The following is a 12,783-nucleotide window of genomic DNA, read 5'->3' on the forward strand; positions in this document are numbered from 1 at the left end:
ATACAGTGAAAAACAAAATCAGTCTGAAAAATAAAAATGGTTTTCCTCATCTGTAAACTTTTATTGTTGGGCTGGCGAGCAAAGATAGATGAGTTGCACTGAAATAAGGCCACGCATTGTAAACTGTTCAAAAATATGCAGTTTGCATCAGCCATGCCATAGTAAACGATACACTTTTGAAACCTTGTTAACCAACTGCTTTTCAGTAGCTGCATGAAGAGAAAGTCAGTCTTTGTGCCATGCAAAAGAGGAAACTCCACATATCTCCATCCCCGTTAATACAATTACGTCCTTTAAAAAACCCAAAACAATTTGGGATAAAGAAGTTATTCTGTTGGCTTCCAGAAGACAAATGAGGACTGGACAAACAGACTATTTCACAGCCTTTAACGGTGCAAACAGACAAAGGTTTCAACGTAAGTGTGTCTTCATCTGTCTCTGATTAGGACACAGTGGTGTCAAAACCTCAGCCTGCTTTTACAATTACAGGTTGTAAATTAACCAATGTGCTTTATTCCCTTTTTTTTTTCCTCTGAAGGTTTACTGTCCTCAAGCTGAGAAGCACATGATTTAGCTGCAATTTGCTGGAAGATGCACAGAGAGCCCTGTTTTTGTTCTTTTCCCCCCTTTTTTTTGTAAGACTGAGGGATATTCGGCAAAACATTTATTGTAATGTGCATATATTTGTTTGAGTTTAACTGTGAATATGTGAATCTGTACGATCCCTAAGGTAACATTACTATATAAAAAAAGCTGCAGAGTTCCCTTTAGCCTACTGAAGCCTGAGTCCTGTCAGCCGAGAGCAGCAAGTGTTTGTTTCGCTGCACATCAAAAGAAACAGTTCTTTCTTTGGTATGGGTCACCAAACAGGTGTCAGACCTTTTTATACCAAAACAACTGTGTGAACCGTCACCAGTTGACTCCCAAAAAGTGACAATATCAGCCTGGATTACAGCTGTGAGAAGCCTGAGTAGTTCAGTGTAACAACCCAAACCACCAATGAACCGTAAACATCTCTGCAAGTGGAAGCTAAGAATGATTAAAGTGATTATTTAAAGGCAAATAAATCTACAAGAAAACGTCTGTACCTGCAGCTCTTTGGCAATGTGCAATTATAATTAAAGGAATTATTCAATATTTTGGGAAGTATATACGTTCTGATATGTATGTGCTATAAGTATGTTAAATATGAAGTTACAATTAGCAGCTGGTTAACTTAGCTCAGCATGGTTAACTTAGCTTAGCATGGTTAACTTAGCTTAGCATAAAGACTGGAAACCGTCTGGAACAGGAGGCGTCCTGTAGTCTTGTTGACACATCAGTAAGTCAAATGTCTGTAATCACTTTAGAGCTGCTGGTACTGTAGGTAGATTTTGTAGCTTTCAACAGAGCTGTATCTCCCTATTTGCAGTCTTTATGCTAAGCTACGCTAACTAGCATTTATTCTTACCATATTGACATGACAGTGCTGCCAATTTTCCTATCAAACTCTCTGCATAAAAGAAAGTATGTTTACCAAACTGTCAAACTGTTCCTTGAAACACGACATTATACAAACAAAACTCCACATAATAAATTAAAAGTCTCTTACTGAGGCATTCTTATTACAGTCCATGCACATTGCAGCCGCTAAAGATTCTTTATCCAATCAGAGTTTTCATGAAGGCAGGCTTGTTGAAGGGCCAGTGGTACTGGTTGGGGACAGGTCCGTTCACGTTGCATTCGAAGAAGGAGAACATGGGGAACCAAATGCGCGCCCGGCGGCTGTGCTGGTAGGCACGGGTGTTGGCTAAGGTGTGGTAGTAGAGGAAGAGGCGGGTAGTGATGTAGAAGGCGATGAACACGTCGATGGAGTAGTGCTCGTGAGCCGCCAGGATGAAGAAAATCCCAAATAGGTTTAACACCCAGGAGATGGTGTGAATCAGATTCCAGGTACGTGGAGTGTCTGCAATATGGAGACATCAATAAAGGACAAAATCAGGTGATATTCTGGGTATTTTAGGTATTTTCTGTGTATCCAAAGCCTTTTTTCTTACACCTTATTCTCCTCTGCCGTGTACTCCCAAAAACAGGCCACACATTTACACTGGGTGTCATGCCCCTTCATCTCAGAATCACAATCAGAAATACTTTATTGATCCCCAAGGGGAAACTGATTTCTGTTACAGATGCTCCCAATCAAAAGTCTTAAAAGAAGTAGGAAAGTATAAAATATATAATAAAACTATACACATAAGCATCAATATAAAATAAATCTAAACACAAAATAGAAATGTACATTCTGCAGTTTTTGTGAATACTGACAATACAGTATGTAGTTTATTTTGAGTTGATGCTGCACATGCAGTCTTTCTGCTTTAAATACTGACTTAAATATAAATGTGTATTATTCCACAGCTGAAAACAGTCCCCAACAAATACCATGTTTATTCCTGCTTGACTAGCATATGCTGAATGGTACAAAGCCCACCTTTGTACAGAAATCACTTTTGCCTCTTTAAAAAGTGTAAGTATATATCAGTGACCCATACTGAGGGACTCGTGTCTTAAATAATAAGTAGTGTGTTCGGGGCCAAGAACAGCACAGCGAAGATGTTATAAAGGAGAGACTCACTGCTAAAAGAAAAGAAATCTTTAACTGCATTTCAAATTGTATGCTCATGTTTGTCTGGCATACTATACTATGCTGCTATGGATATTGGAAATTGCAATATTTGGAAAATGCATGTGTATAGTTAGAGTATAACCAGCGGAAAATGCTTTTTAGTTCTTATTTCAGACCAAACCCTGTCATAGCTTTTGATCAGATTTTACCAGTCACTTTAGAAATGCAGTTTTTATATCCCAGCTACCACCAGAATTGCAGTTATGGTTCTCTTTTCATTCATTTAGACACGAGTTTGGTCTTGTAAGCCCAAAATAACTGTCCGAGTGTGTTACCAAGGCGGCTGCTGAGAGGCGAGGTTTGCCTAGAAGTACTTTGGCTACAGTCAGTAGAGAGAAGCCAGAAAGTACTGAGAACTGGAACAAAAAATGATTGGTTTCGAAGTTCTCATGGGATTTTTTTGATGCAAAGAAAAACATAGATATAATTCCTGGAAATAAAAGAACTAACACTTACATTCAGTCACAAAGAAGTTGAGCAATGTGATGACAACCGTGTGTCCACTGAACATGTAGTCTCCACAGGTCTGCACGCCTGTCAGAGTCATCCCAAACCCACTCCAGATTGCTAGTGCCCTCTGTATCTTCCCCCAGCTATCACCATATGTCTGGGGGGACAAAAAAAGACAACTTGTGTAAACAGTCATGCTGTGAGTCACAGAGGCAACTGTTAATTAGAAATCACAGCGGTAATGCTGAGTTTAGAACCCAACTGTAACACTGCCAACAGCAAAGACAATTACCAACTACTGATGACACGTGGAAAAATGTTATCTAGTCTTTATGGAGCCTCATGTGTTTCTCACCTTGCTGGCACATTTCAGGTGCTGCCCAGGTACAGAGAGGGAGGTGACAAACATGGTGCAGCAGCGAAGCAAAAACACTGTTCCCATCAAAGAACACAGCCGTCTGAAGAGAATGGACCTGAAATAGAGACCAAACAGGGACTTCATTAAATCTACACACTATACGTAGGCAATGCAACAATTAGCAGAGTGTAATGTGATGGGAGCTGCTGAAACTGTGGACTACCTGTGTTTGTGAAGGAGCAGGATCAACAGAAACATGTAACACAAGATGAGGCCACATGCTTCAGCCATTGCAAAAGCCCAAGGGATTCTGGGTACACTGTCAGGGTACAAAAACATCTGCATCAGCATGTAGATTAGATATGAGCGCAGCAGAATGTGTACATGAACTATGGAGCTGAAGTTGCTCAACAAGCGCTGGAATCTTCATGTACAGTCATCCTCAAGTGTATTCATACCCTTCCATTACAGAAAAGGCAAAATTCACAATAGTCACTAAAATAACAAGAAACTGAAAAAAGTAATGATAAAAAGAAAATTGCTAAATTATAATTTAGGGAAATAAGACATTGCTTTTGAATTGTGGTTGAAAGGAATAATAATAAAAAAAAACTGTCCAGGACAAATTAGAGCACTTTACTGATGAGCAGTAGGTCAAAAATTAAATAGCTGTCAACAGGTGCAGAAGTCTGATTGAGAGTTACAGAAAACACTTGATTGCAGTGATTGGCTCAAAGGGTTGTTCAACAAAATATTAGTTTACAGATCCCATCATGCTTGTTTGCTTGTTTTGAACCACAATTCAAAAGCAATGTCATGATTTTCATTCAGTTTTTATTTATTATTACTTTTGTCAATTTCAGCTTATTTCAGTGACGGCTGTTTGTTCCTTCTTTAATGGGAGGCTATGAATAAATTTGAGGACAATTGTAGGTATAGTGATTAGTTTATACCTGTCTAGGAATATGTCGGGCAGCGGTGGGTATGTCCTCATGTCCGGCACACGCTCATGTACGATGACCATGACGAAAGATGTGAATCCAAACACAAAAAATACATATACGGAACTGAGGACTGTCTTCCACACCTCTGGGTCCAGTCTACCAGCCAAGTGCTGCCTACACCTCCCATTGGTGTGAGTATGACACACTGCAGCTCCTGATCCATATCCAGATCTGTCGTTGGTCCTCAGCCGCAGTTCAGTCCCGTTACACAAGCGATCACCTCCCCCATTAAACCTCCTGTCAGCTCCGTCATAGCTCCACTCGACACCTGCAGCGCCCAGCGAGAGCCCAGCAGGGAGACTGTCTGAAGGCCGGAGTCCAAGCTCCTCCAGCTGGGCCTGGTTTTGTCTCTGGAGCCGGCGGAGGGCTATGGTGAGCCTTTTGATGTCTCCTAACACAGTCAGGCCCAGCGGAGGACCCCGCAGGTCGGCCTCAGTCAGAGCCAGCAGGCTGGGGCCGTCCAGGCGGTGCTGTGTGCACAATAACTCCACATACTGCTCGAAACCTTCCTCCTGCAGCCACTGGGCCACCTGCTTACAGCTCCAGGCAGTAACACTGTCCTCAGACGGTGCCATGCTGCTGCTGACACAAGCACATGCAGCGTTAGATCATGGAGCATTTGACATAGATGAAAAAAAAAAAACAGATGTGGGGAACTATACAAGTGAAGATTATAGATGCCACCAGCAACAGAGATGTAATCAAAAAGATGATTTGCTTACACGCTGGAGTTCTGACTGATCAAAGGCTGCTGTAACAATTCTCTATGTTCAGTAATTAACTGTCACATTTTCCTTCACTGTGTTTTCACCACTTGATTTCATTACTGCCTTTGTCAGTCCTATTATTCAAATACAAAACTGCCTAAAAACTCACCCACTGACATTACTTTTAATTTGCATGCCATTGATCACAACCATTTCCACCATTGTGTGAATAAACAAGGGCGGCAGTTATGTAAACATCTGATTAATCTCCCAGTTGTTCACCAGTTCATTAGTGGTTTGTTATATAAAAGAAAAGAACGTTTCACTGTCACATCAAGTGGTATTTAATTAATCAACAGTCTAAAACTCAAAACAATAAACACATTTTAGGTATTTTGCTTGAAAACGAACTCAAATGTTTCATCGATTATTGCGTTAGCTGCTAATTAAGCAATCAGCTGACCATTCTAGCTTTAAAATGAGCTACACAATTATGTACTCTGTGTGTACTTCACCCTATAAGTTAAGCAAATATCAGCAAAGGTTTTGAGCAATTTCATCAACAGTTATAGATCATCGTTTAAAACCACTTGATTAAAATTCATTTAGCCTATAACATGACAAAAACTGTGAAAAATGTCCACAGTTTCCCAGAGTTAGTTTCCTCCAATAGTCCTAAAACTGCAACTATTGTCATAATTTCAGTTTCTTTAATTTTGTTAGTTTTACTAAATATTTATTCGAAAGATCACTTTGGACTCAGGGAAGTTTTGACAGGCATGTTTCACAACTAATTCATTTTACCAGTCAATGCTAATTAAATATTTAGTTGTAGTCTTACAGGATGTAATGATATAAGACATTCAGTTAGTATGGCTAATCAGGATGCAGTCAGTGTCGAGGTAATCTGCTGTGGGGCAGCTTGCTTGTGTGACCCAGCACTGCAAACTGCAGGCTACTTAGTGCTATTACATCATCTGTGTCCAGGTCAGTGACTGTACAGTAAAGCTGCAGCTCACAGTGTAAATATGCTTTACGTGGAACGCCCAGATCCGCATAAAGCAGGTCTATGTTTTATGTGTCAAGCAAAAACAAACAGAAATGTAACCACAATTTCAGTCTTCCAAAGTATTAAATCAAACTTTAGAAAAACAGTTGTTCACTAACCATACAGACAGAGTAAATCAGTTCCTCTCCTGCGCTGATGAATCACTCTTTGGCTGTGTTTGCCTTTTGACCTTGTGATCAGTTCACCACGCTGCTACTTGCTCTACACTCGCTACTGCTCCAAAGGTCTGCGGGACTCGACCAACATGGCTGTATTACTCTTTACTGCTTGCATGTGAGCGATAGCCTATATGCTGATTAGACACTACATGCAATCTTACAATTACCAAAGCAAGCAGCTTTCTGCTATCAGTAATGCATGACACATGGCTGTCGATTAGGAAGCTTTTAATCTGCTGAATTTGACAGTTAATCAATTAGTTTACATCATTGACATACATTTATTAAGCATTTCTAAGACTGTCTTTTCTCCTGTTGTTAACTTGAATGTATTTTATAGACTGTTTAGACTTTCTGCAATGTCTTTTATAGACTTTTTGCGAGGTCATGATAAACTCTTTGGGTTTCACACTTTTTATTCAGGGACTGCCTTTGTATTGCTGTCTTGCACGGCATTGTCATGTCAATAAAGCTTCTAATTTTAAAGGATTTGGTCTGTAAAATGTCAGAAAGCTTCCTAGAGCCCAGGGTGATTTGTTAAAATCAGATTTCATGTCCAACCAACAATCAAAATTGCCCAAATCATTTGTTTGCTATGACGTAAAACAAAAATGGCAGCTACTTACCACTAAAGCTGACTGACTGAATGACTACTTGATTGATTAGTTATCAGATGGACAGGAAATTACTTGGCAACAAATCTGATCATTTTATAATCCAATTCTTGATGAAAAATGTCTTGTTTTGTTGTTGTTATTCTCACATGATGCTGTTTTTTCTAACAGTGATCATCACCCTGGTATTAACAGCCACACCTTACGTGACATCACCTCATTGGAATGAACATACTGGTTCAAACACGGGAGGAAATCTCTTAGTTCCTATGATCGTCACACACACTGAAGCTGGCTGTATTCCATTAATAATGCAGATCATACGGTGAAGGATCCATACAGAACAATACCTATCAAACCTGGCTATTAGGCTGACCCATATTAAATATTTACACGTGTGAAGTAACTCACCAGGGTGGCTGATGCTCTGATCCCTCAAAAAGAAAAGTTATTTTTAACTAGTCTCTAGATTTCACTGGCAACATCCTGCAGCCTCTCTGGCTCGTGGCTTTACTTGGGACTCATAAGTGCAGTGTCAGCTTGTTTGGCTGGCCTACAGTGAGTCACAGCGAGCACTGACACACAGCTGTGAGAGAGAGAAAGCCCTTCAGTGTGTGAGACACAGTTTGACAAAGAGCTCATAGTCTGTTCAACCACCAGGCCACAGCGTAACGTCAGCTGCGGTTTTTCAGCATGAGTTGAACTGAGGACAGATCACAAATTTACGACGGTGTGGTAAAGTGTTTATGTTTTCCTCACATAAACAGAAAACAGAAGGGGACATGGTCCAAGTCAGAGCAAACATGAAGTGTTTCAAACTTATTTTAAAACAGTAATCAGCTGTCTTACCAACAATCCACTGTCACTGTGCTGTCAGAAGGTGTAGATGAGCTCTCTGTCTGCTTCTCCACCCAGAGTACTTCATGGCCAACATGCTTCTGACAACTAGGCAACACCAAACAGGAAGAGACTTCAATAAACAACACCAGTAAAGAAGAGCTGGTGGACTCATTGAGGGCTGCTGCTCCAAACACACTGACATCTGCTGGTCACACTGGAGAAACTAGGATCTGATTACAGGTAATGTTTCTCCAGGTCTGTAAATGGCACATTTTTATGGTTTGGCTTGACTTTCATGAAAAAAAGTGTAAAAAAAAAAAAGTATGTAGTAGTTTTCAAACTAGTCACGTAATTGAAAACACATTTCCATGCATGAGAGTGCAACTGAGAGCCTGTGCCAAAGTGCACCACCTGTTTTATGCAATCAAACGAATTGGACCTGCAGCTGAAACAGACTCAGAGCAAAGGCAACAGACAGAAGCTTGATTTGGTTTTTGGGAAAGAACAGGACAGTGTCATAAACGTAGCGATGACAGACACAACTTTATGTGCTTTAACAGGAGCGAAATGTGACACACAAGAGTCGGAGCACAGGAAAGTGAGTGAGTCAGAGGAGGAGGAAAAGCACACGACAGGGGATTCGGAGAGGATGTGGAAGATCCCGTCTCTCCAGGAGCTAGAGGAGATCTTACATTCAGCTCCACGCTCCTGTCGCCATGGAGATGAGGTGTGGCCAAACCTGTATCTGGGTGACATGTGAGTATCAGATGCTGCATTCAAAGGTTCAATATTTAGCAGATTTTTAGCAAATTAATGAAGGCCTCACATGTTGCCAGACTGTGTCTTTTGAAAATGAAAACCCACAAAGTTGGTTCATTTTACCATGACTGTATAAGCCCTGGTTTTAGCCCTGGTCTAAACAAACTGTTTCAGTGATTGACAGCAGGAGGAAATAAACCGAGACTTTCTTTTGGCAGCATCTTTCGATCTAAGCCATCTTTGGAAATATTACAAATTCACAGCACAGTTATTGTTTTTGACTTGTTTGTGTGGTGAGTTTTTCAGATACGGCTACAGCTGTAAAATGAGCTTTTCACAGGTGCAGAGTCACAGCTTGGAAATGGCTCTGAAGTGACCACTGGTTAACATTTCAGTATCTATTTCATACTTTTTCTGTTGTCTGACATCAGAACCTTGAAAAATATGTAAATGAGAACAGCTTTATGGGGAATGTGGCTATATTAAAATGCAGTTTATGTGAACACAGAGAGCAGGAGAGAAGTAAACAGATATAAACAAAGGAAACTGAAGCATGACATGAAAGTCATACGCGAGTCCTTGTTTAGTGGTTTCAAACTGGTTTCAAAGTTTCCGCCATCTCTAAATGTCTTTCAATTTTACAGTTTCCACAGAGCTCCGACCTGTGAGCATATGATCAAAGGCAATGGCAAAAATAGCATACATGAAGGATTTTCCTATTGTTGTGGTGTCATCCATTCTATCTCTGTTCCTCAGATGTTGGAAGTGCATAAAGACTCTTGTTTTCAGTCTTGCAGCCAACAGAAGAACATTTGGTGGCTTTTCTCATGGCTGAGACATTCTAGATTTAGCAAAATCAGCTCTAGAAAATTAAAGGACTGTGAGGCGGCTGCTCATTCTGAATGGCTCAACTCATAAGCAGAAGGCAGTAAGGGGACAGAATTATGCAAAGTTTGAGCTAGATGATCATTGGTTCATTAGCTGATATATAGCAGTAAAATTCTTGGCTTGTAAAGCTGGAGCCTAACTAGTTTGGTGGAGCTTGAGGAATGGGAAAAGTAAACATTTCCTAACAGCTTTTACTTTAAACCTCCAAGTTTCTACCAACTATAAATACAACTAAAAGGGATTTCCACAATATGGGACCTTTTAGTTCACACACACACACACACACACACACACACACACACACACACACACACACACATATATATATATATATATTATCATTAAAGCATTCTGTTTGTTATTTTGTGTCAGGTTTATGTCTCATGACAAGTTTGGCCTGTACCAGCTGGGCATCACTCATGTGCTGAACGCCTCACACGGTAAACTCTGCTGTAAGGGCAACGATGATTTCTACGGAACCACAGTTAAATATTACGGAGTCCCCGCCAACGACCTGCCTACATTTGACCTTTCACCTTTTTTCTCGCCTGCTGCGGAGTTCATTCACCAGGCTTTGACGTCAGGAGGTACTGCAAGCTGCCACGCATGTTTTCAAAGATGAAACTCTGATGATAAATAACCAGTATTTTTAGCGTCGTTATTTGCTTCTTTTCTGATTTCCAGGAAAAGTTTTTGTGCACTGTGCTGTGGGTGTGAGCCGGTCAGCTGCCTTGGTCCTGGCCTATCTGATGATTCATCATCGCCTCAGCCTTCTGTCCTCTGTACGCTGTGTGCAACAGAAGCGCTGGATTTTCCCCAACCGAGGCTTCCTGCGACAGCTTATAGGACTAGATCGAAAACTGCTTGATGAAGCACAAAATGAGTCAAAATAACACAAACCAAGGAAAAACTATGTGTAATGAATTCAAAACATTGTTCTCATGTAGTTGTCAAAAGTGAACCACCTCCATTTGTAGCCTTTGTATGTATAAACTAATGTGTCCACCCTGCTCCCCTGTCTTCCCTCTGATGTGACCTTCTGGCTTTTCCCTGCGGCTCTTTGCCATCAATGAACAGGGCAATCAATGGAACAACAACATTAAATAACTCCACATCCAGTCGGAGAGAACACACTGGACACAGGGAGCTAATTTTGGAGTCAAGCAGCCACCTGCTCATGCCTCTCACCGAGCTGTAGACTCTTGTGGCGAAGGGACGGAGGCGGCGGCACCAGCAGTGCAAGGAGGTCCGCTGAAGGAGCACCGTGTGTCCAGGGGAGAATGTCAGGGAGCAACCAGCTACAGGACCTGGTGCTCATTAAAGAACTGGAACTCATCTTGGATTCCTGCACGCTCGAGCTCACACCAGTGGATGAAGTCTGGCCCAACCTGTACATAGGAAATGTGTAAGTAGACAGAAACATCTTTCTGCAAGAGAGAAATTCATCAGTTTTAATTGCCTGTTACAGTGCAGAATTAACGTAACTGGGTGCACTTTACTTTAAGTTCTCCTATTTAAGCATTTAATAAATAGTTTGTTTTAATGTAGCTGTAATCAAATCTAAGAGCATATATTAATATACTGTATTTTATTGTCAACAACTGTAACATCTCTTATGAGGACATATTTAATATTAATATGATTGTGTTTCACTATAATGTCATTCATTGTCTGTTTCCAAATCAGCCTCTCACTCTGTACAATTACATACACAGATTTATAAAATCTTATCTGCTTATAACATCATAGTCGACCTGTCCAACTTCTAAAGGCTCAGTAGTGGGACTAATCATTGCATTCTTCTTTATTTCACGTGTGTTTGTCTTTCTGTGTGTGTTCTCCAGGGCTGTCGCACAGAACAGAAAGACATTACATAAGCTCAGCATCACTCATGTCCTGAACGCAGCACACGCCAAGCAGGGCAGCATCGGTGACCAGACTTTTTATGGGAACACCTGCGTTTACTTCGGCATCCCAGCAGAGGATTCGGACCACTTTGACCTCAGCCAGTACTTCAAACATGCAGCTGACTTCATACACACGGCCCTGAAAAGCAAAGACGGTAAAATGAATGTGAACATGAATGTGACACCTGTTGTCCCATCAGGAATTTACTCTGTCTTGATTCGCATTTTCCATTCTGCCCTACAGGAAAAGTGCTGGTGCATTGCATCATGGGCGTGAGTCGTTCAGCCACTTTGGTCCTGGCGTACTTGATGCTTCGGCAGCGTCTCTCTCTGAGAGATGCCCTGAGGCATGTCGTCCAAAAACGAGCCATTTATCCCAACAGGAACTTCCTGTCCCTCCTCCTCAAGCTGGACGAGCAGCTGACCCGCAAAAGGAGGTTGTGTCCTCTTCTCTGACGTCCCTTTTTCTCTCTTTTCTTTGCTCCTTCATTTCATTTGTCACCTCAAGGCCTCTCCATGTGCTACACTCCAATTTAACCAGTACCTGCAGCATTTGTAAATAATAATCAGAATGATGTAGTCAGAGCTGTGAGTCTGAAGAGAATCTATATTTTATTTATATGGTTGTTTACTTTCATTGCACAAGTGCTCATGTTGTGACTTTTTCATTATTGTAAATATCTAGTTACAGTCATATTAACACGTAATACTTCTCTGGGTTTGTTTTTCATATTCAAACTGTATCTGCTGTGTAAATACAGCTTTGTGATTGTTGTAATATTCATTAAAGACATTTTGTTATATCTCAGTGGAATTTATTGGCAGCTTGAACATAAAATATGTAATCTACATTTTTTTTAAATGTGTGTTTTAAACTATGCGCATCATCACACTTTTTAATAAGACTTAGCTTTGTTTCAACTGTCATTTTTCATCAACAAAGACTCTCTCTGGTCAAAAACACTTTACAATTTTTAAAAACCATGATCCTATTAACTATATCCTTGATCATATCCTCTAACAAAAACTGTCAATTGATTGTTTAATTATAGCTGCATATTTTTACTTTTTATAAAATTATTTTTTACGTAAAAGAAAACAGCAGATATTCTCAGTTTTCTAAATGGATTTCCATGTGAGCAAACAAATTTTAAAAATGATGGAAAAATAAAGCGCTTTTATGAGTCAGTAACAAAATAAAGATTGCAACAAATAATAATAACCTTTATGAATTATAAACACTTTTCAGCTCATAATAAAAGACAAGTAACATGAGGATTTCATGACTCAAATGTTAAGTCATATTGGACGTGTTTGCCTCTTTTTAAACAATTTGTAATTCATTTTTTACAAATTTGACCTAA

At 40.3% G+C, this 12,783-nt stretch overlaps 3 protein-coding genes across 5 annotated transcripts; 2 read left to right on the forward strand and 1 right to left on the reverse strand.

The window, feature by feature from the left end:
* Window positions 1-37: 37 nt before the first annotated feature.
* Window positions 38-7,958, reverse strand: LOC103369005 (sphingomyelin synthase-related protein 1-like). 2 transcript variants are annotated; one of them, XM_008297575.1, is made up of 6 exons: window positions 7,875-7,958; window positions 4,427-5,059; window positions 3,697-3,792; window positions 3,471-3,588; window positions 3,122-3,272; window positions 38-1,945 (listed from the first exon to the last, which is right to left on the reverse strand). In XM_008297575.1, exons 2-6 carry the CDS (start codon window positions 5,050-5,052, stop codon window positions 1,641-1,643), a joined length of 1,296 nt encoding a protein of 431 aa, XP_008295797.1. In that variant the 5' UTR covers window positions 5,053-5,059; window positions 7,875-7,958; the 3' UTR covers window positions 38-1,640. The 2 variants fall into 2 exon arrangements, with proteins under 2 accessions (XP_008295797.1, XP_008295798.1); XM_008297576.1 differs by having other exon boundaries at window positions 4,427-5,056; window positions 7,875-7,952.
* A 67-nt stretch (window positions 7,959-8,025) lies between these two features.
* LOC103369006 (dual specificity protein phosphatase 13 isoform A-like) lies at window positions 8,026-10,522 on the forward strand. Of its 2 annotated transcripts, XM_008297579.1 has the most exons (4): window positions 8,026-8,105; window positions 8,426-8,621; window positions 9,885-10,099; window positions 10,197-10,522. In XM_008297579.1, the coding sequence occupies exons 2-4, from the start codon at window positions 8,515-8,517 to the stop codon at window positions 10,403-10,405; spliced, it is 531 nt and encodes a 176-aa protein (XP_008295801.1). In that variant the 5' UTR covers window positions 8,026-8,105; window positions 8,426-8,514; the 3' UTR covers window positions 10,406-10,522. The 2 variants fall into 2 exon arrangements, with proteins under 2 accessions (XP_008295801.1, XP_008295800.1); XM_008297578.1 differs by lacking the exon at window positions 8,026-8,105 and having other exon boundaries at window positions 8,327-8,621.
* An 83-nt stretch (window positions 10,523-10,605) lies between these two features.
* LOC103369007 (dual specificity protein phosphatase 13 isoform A) lies at window positions 10,606-12,222 on the forward strand. Its single transcript, XM_008297580.1, has 3 exons — window positions 10,606-10,917; window positions 11,357-11,574; window positions 11,664-12,222. The coding sequence occupies exons 1-3, from the start codon at window positions 10,793-10,795 to the stop codon at window positions 11,873-11,875; spliced, it is 555 nt and encodes a 184-aa protein (XP_008295802.1). The 5' UTR covers window positions 10,606-10,792; the 3' UTR covers window positions 11,876-12,222.
* The last annotated feature ends 561 nt before the right edge of the window (window positions 12,223-12,783 follow it).

This window comes from Stegastes partitus, unplaced genomic scaffold, assembly GCF_000690725.1.
Source record: "Stegastes partitus isolate 25-593 unplaced genomic scaffold, Stegastes_partitus-1.0.2 Scaffold1229, whole genome shotgun sequence".
In the NCBI taxonomy this organism is placed as follows: domain Eukaryota; kingdom Metazoa; phylum Chordata; class Actinopteri; family Pomacentridae; genus Stegastes; species Stegastes partitus.

What these genes read in the sequence shown, in the direction of transcription:
- LOC103369005 (XM_008297575.1), bottom strand. Translation starts at nt 5,052, where the DNA reads ATGGCACCGTCTGAGGACAGTGTTACTGCCTGGAGCTGTAAGCAGGTG. An exon ending in CTGCTCCTTCACAAACACAG is followed by an intron (nt 3,589 to 3,696) that starts GTAGTCCACAGT and finishes TCTCTATTTCAG; the next exon opens with GTCCATTCTCTTCAGACGGC. An exon ending in ACCTGAAATGTGCCAGCAAG is followed by an intron (nt 3,273 to 3,470) that starts GTGAGAAACACA and finishes TTGTCCCCCCAG; the next exon opens with ACATATGGTGATAGCTGGGG.
- LOC103369006 (XM_008297578.1), top strand. Translation starts at nt 8,395, where the DNA reads ATGACAGACACAACTTTATGTGCTTTAACAGGAGCGAAATGTGACACA. An exon ending in AACCTGTATCTGGGTGACAT is followed by an intron (nt 8,622 to 9,884) that starts GTGAGTATCAGA and finishes ATTTTGTGTCAG; the next exon opens with GTTTATGTCTCATGACAAGT. An exon ending in CCAGGCTTTGACGTCAGGAG is followed by an intron (nt 10,100 to 10,196) that starts GTACTGCAAGCT and finishes TCTGATTTCCAG; the next exon opens with GAAAAGTTTTTGTGCACTGT.
- LOC103369007 (XM_008297580.1), top strand. Translation starts at nt 10,793, where the DNA reads ATGTCAGGGAGCAACCAGCTACAGGACCTGGTGCTCATTAAAGAACTG. An exon ending in AACCTGTACATAGGAAATGT is followed by an intron (nt 10,918 to 11,356) that starts GTAAGTAGACAG and finishes TGTGTTCTCCAG; the next exon opens with GGCTGTCGCACAGAACAGAA. An exon ending in GGCCCTGAAAAGCAAAGACG is followed by an intron (nt 11,575 to 11,663) that starts GTAAAATGAATG and finishes TCTGCCCTACAG; the next exon opens with GAAAAGTGCTGGTGCATTGC.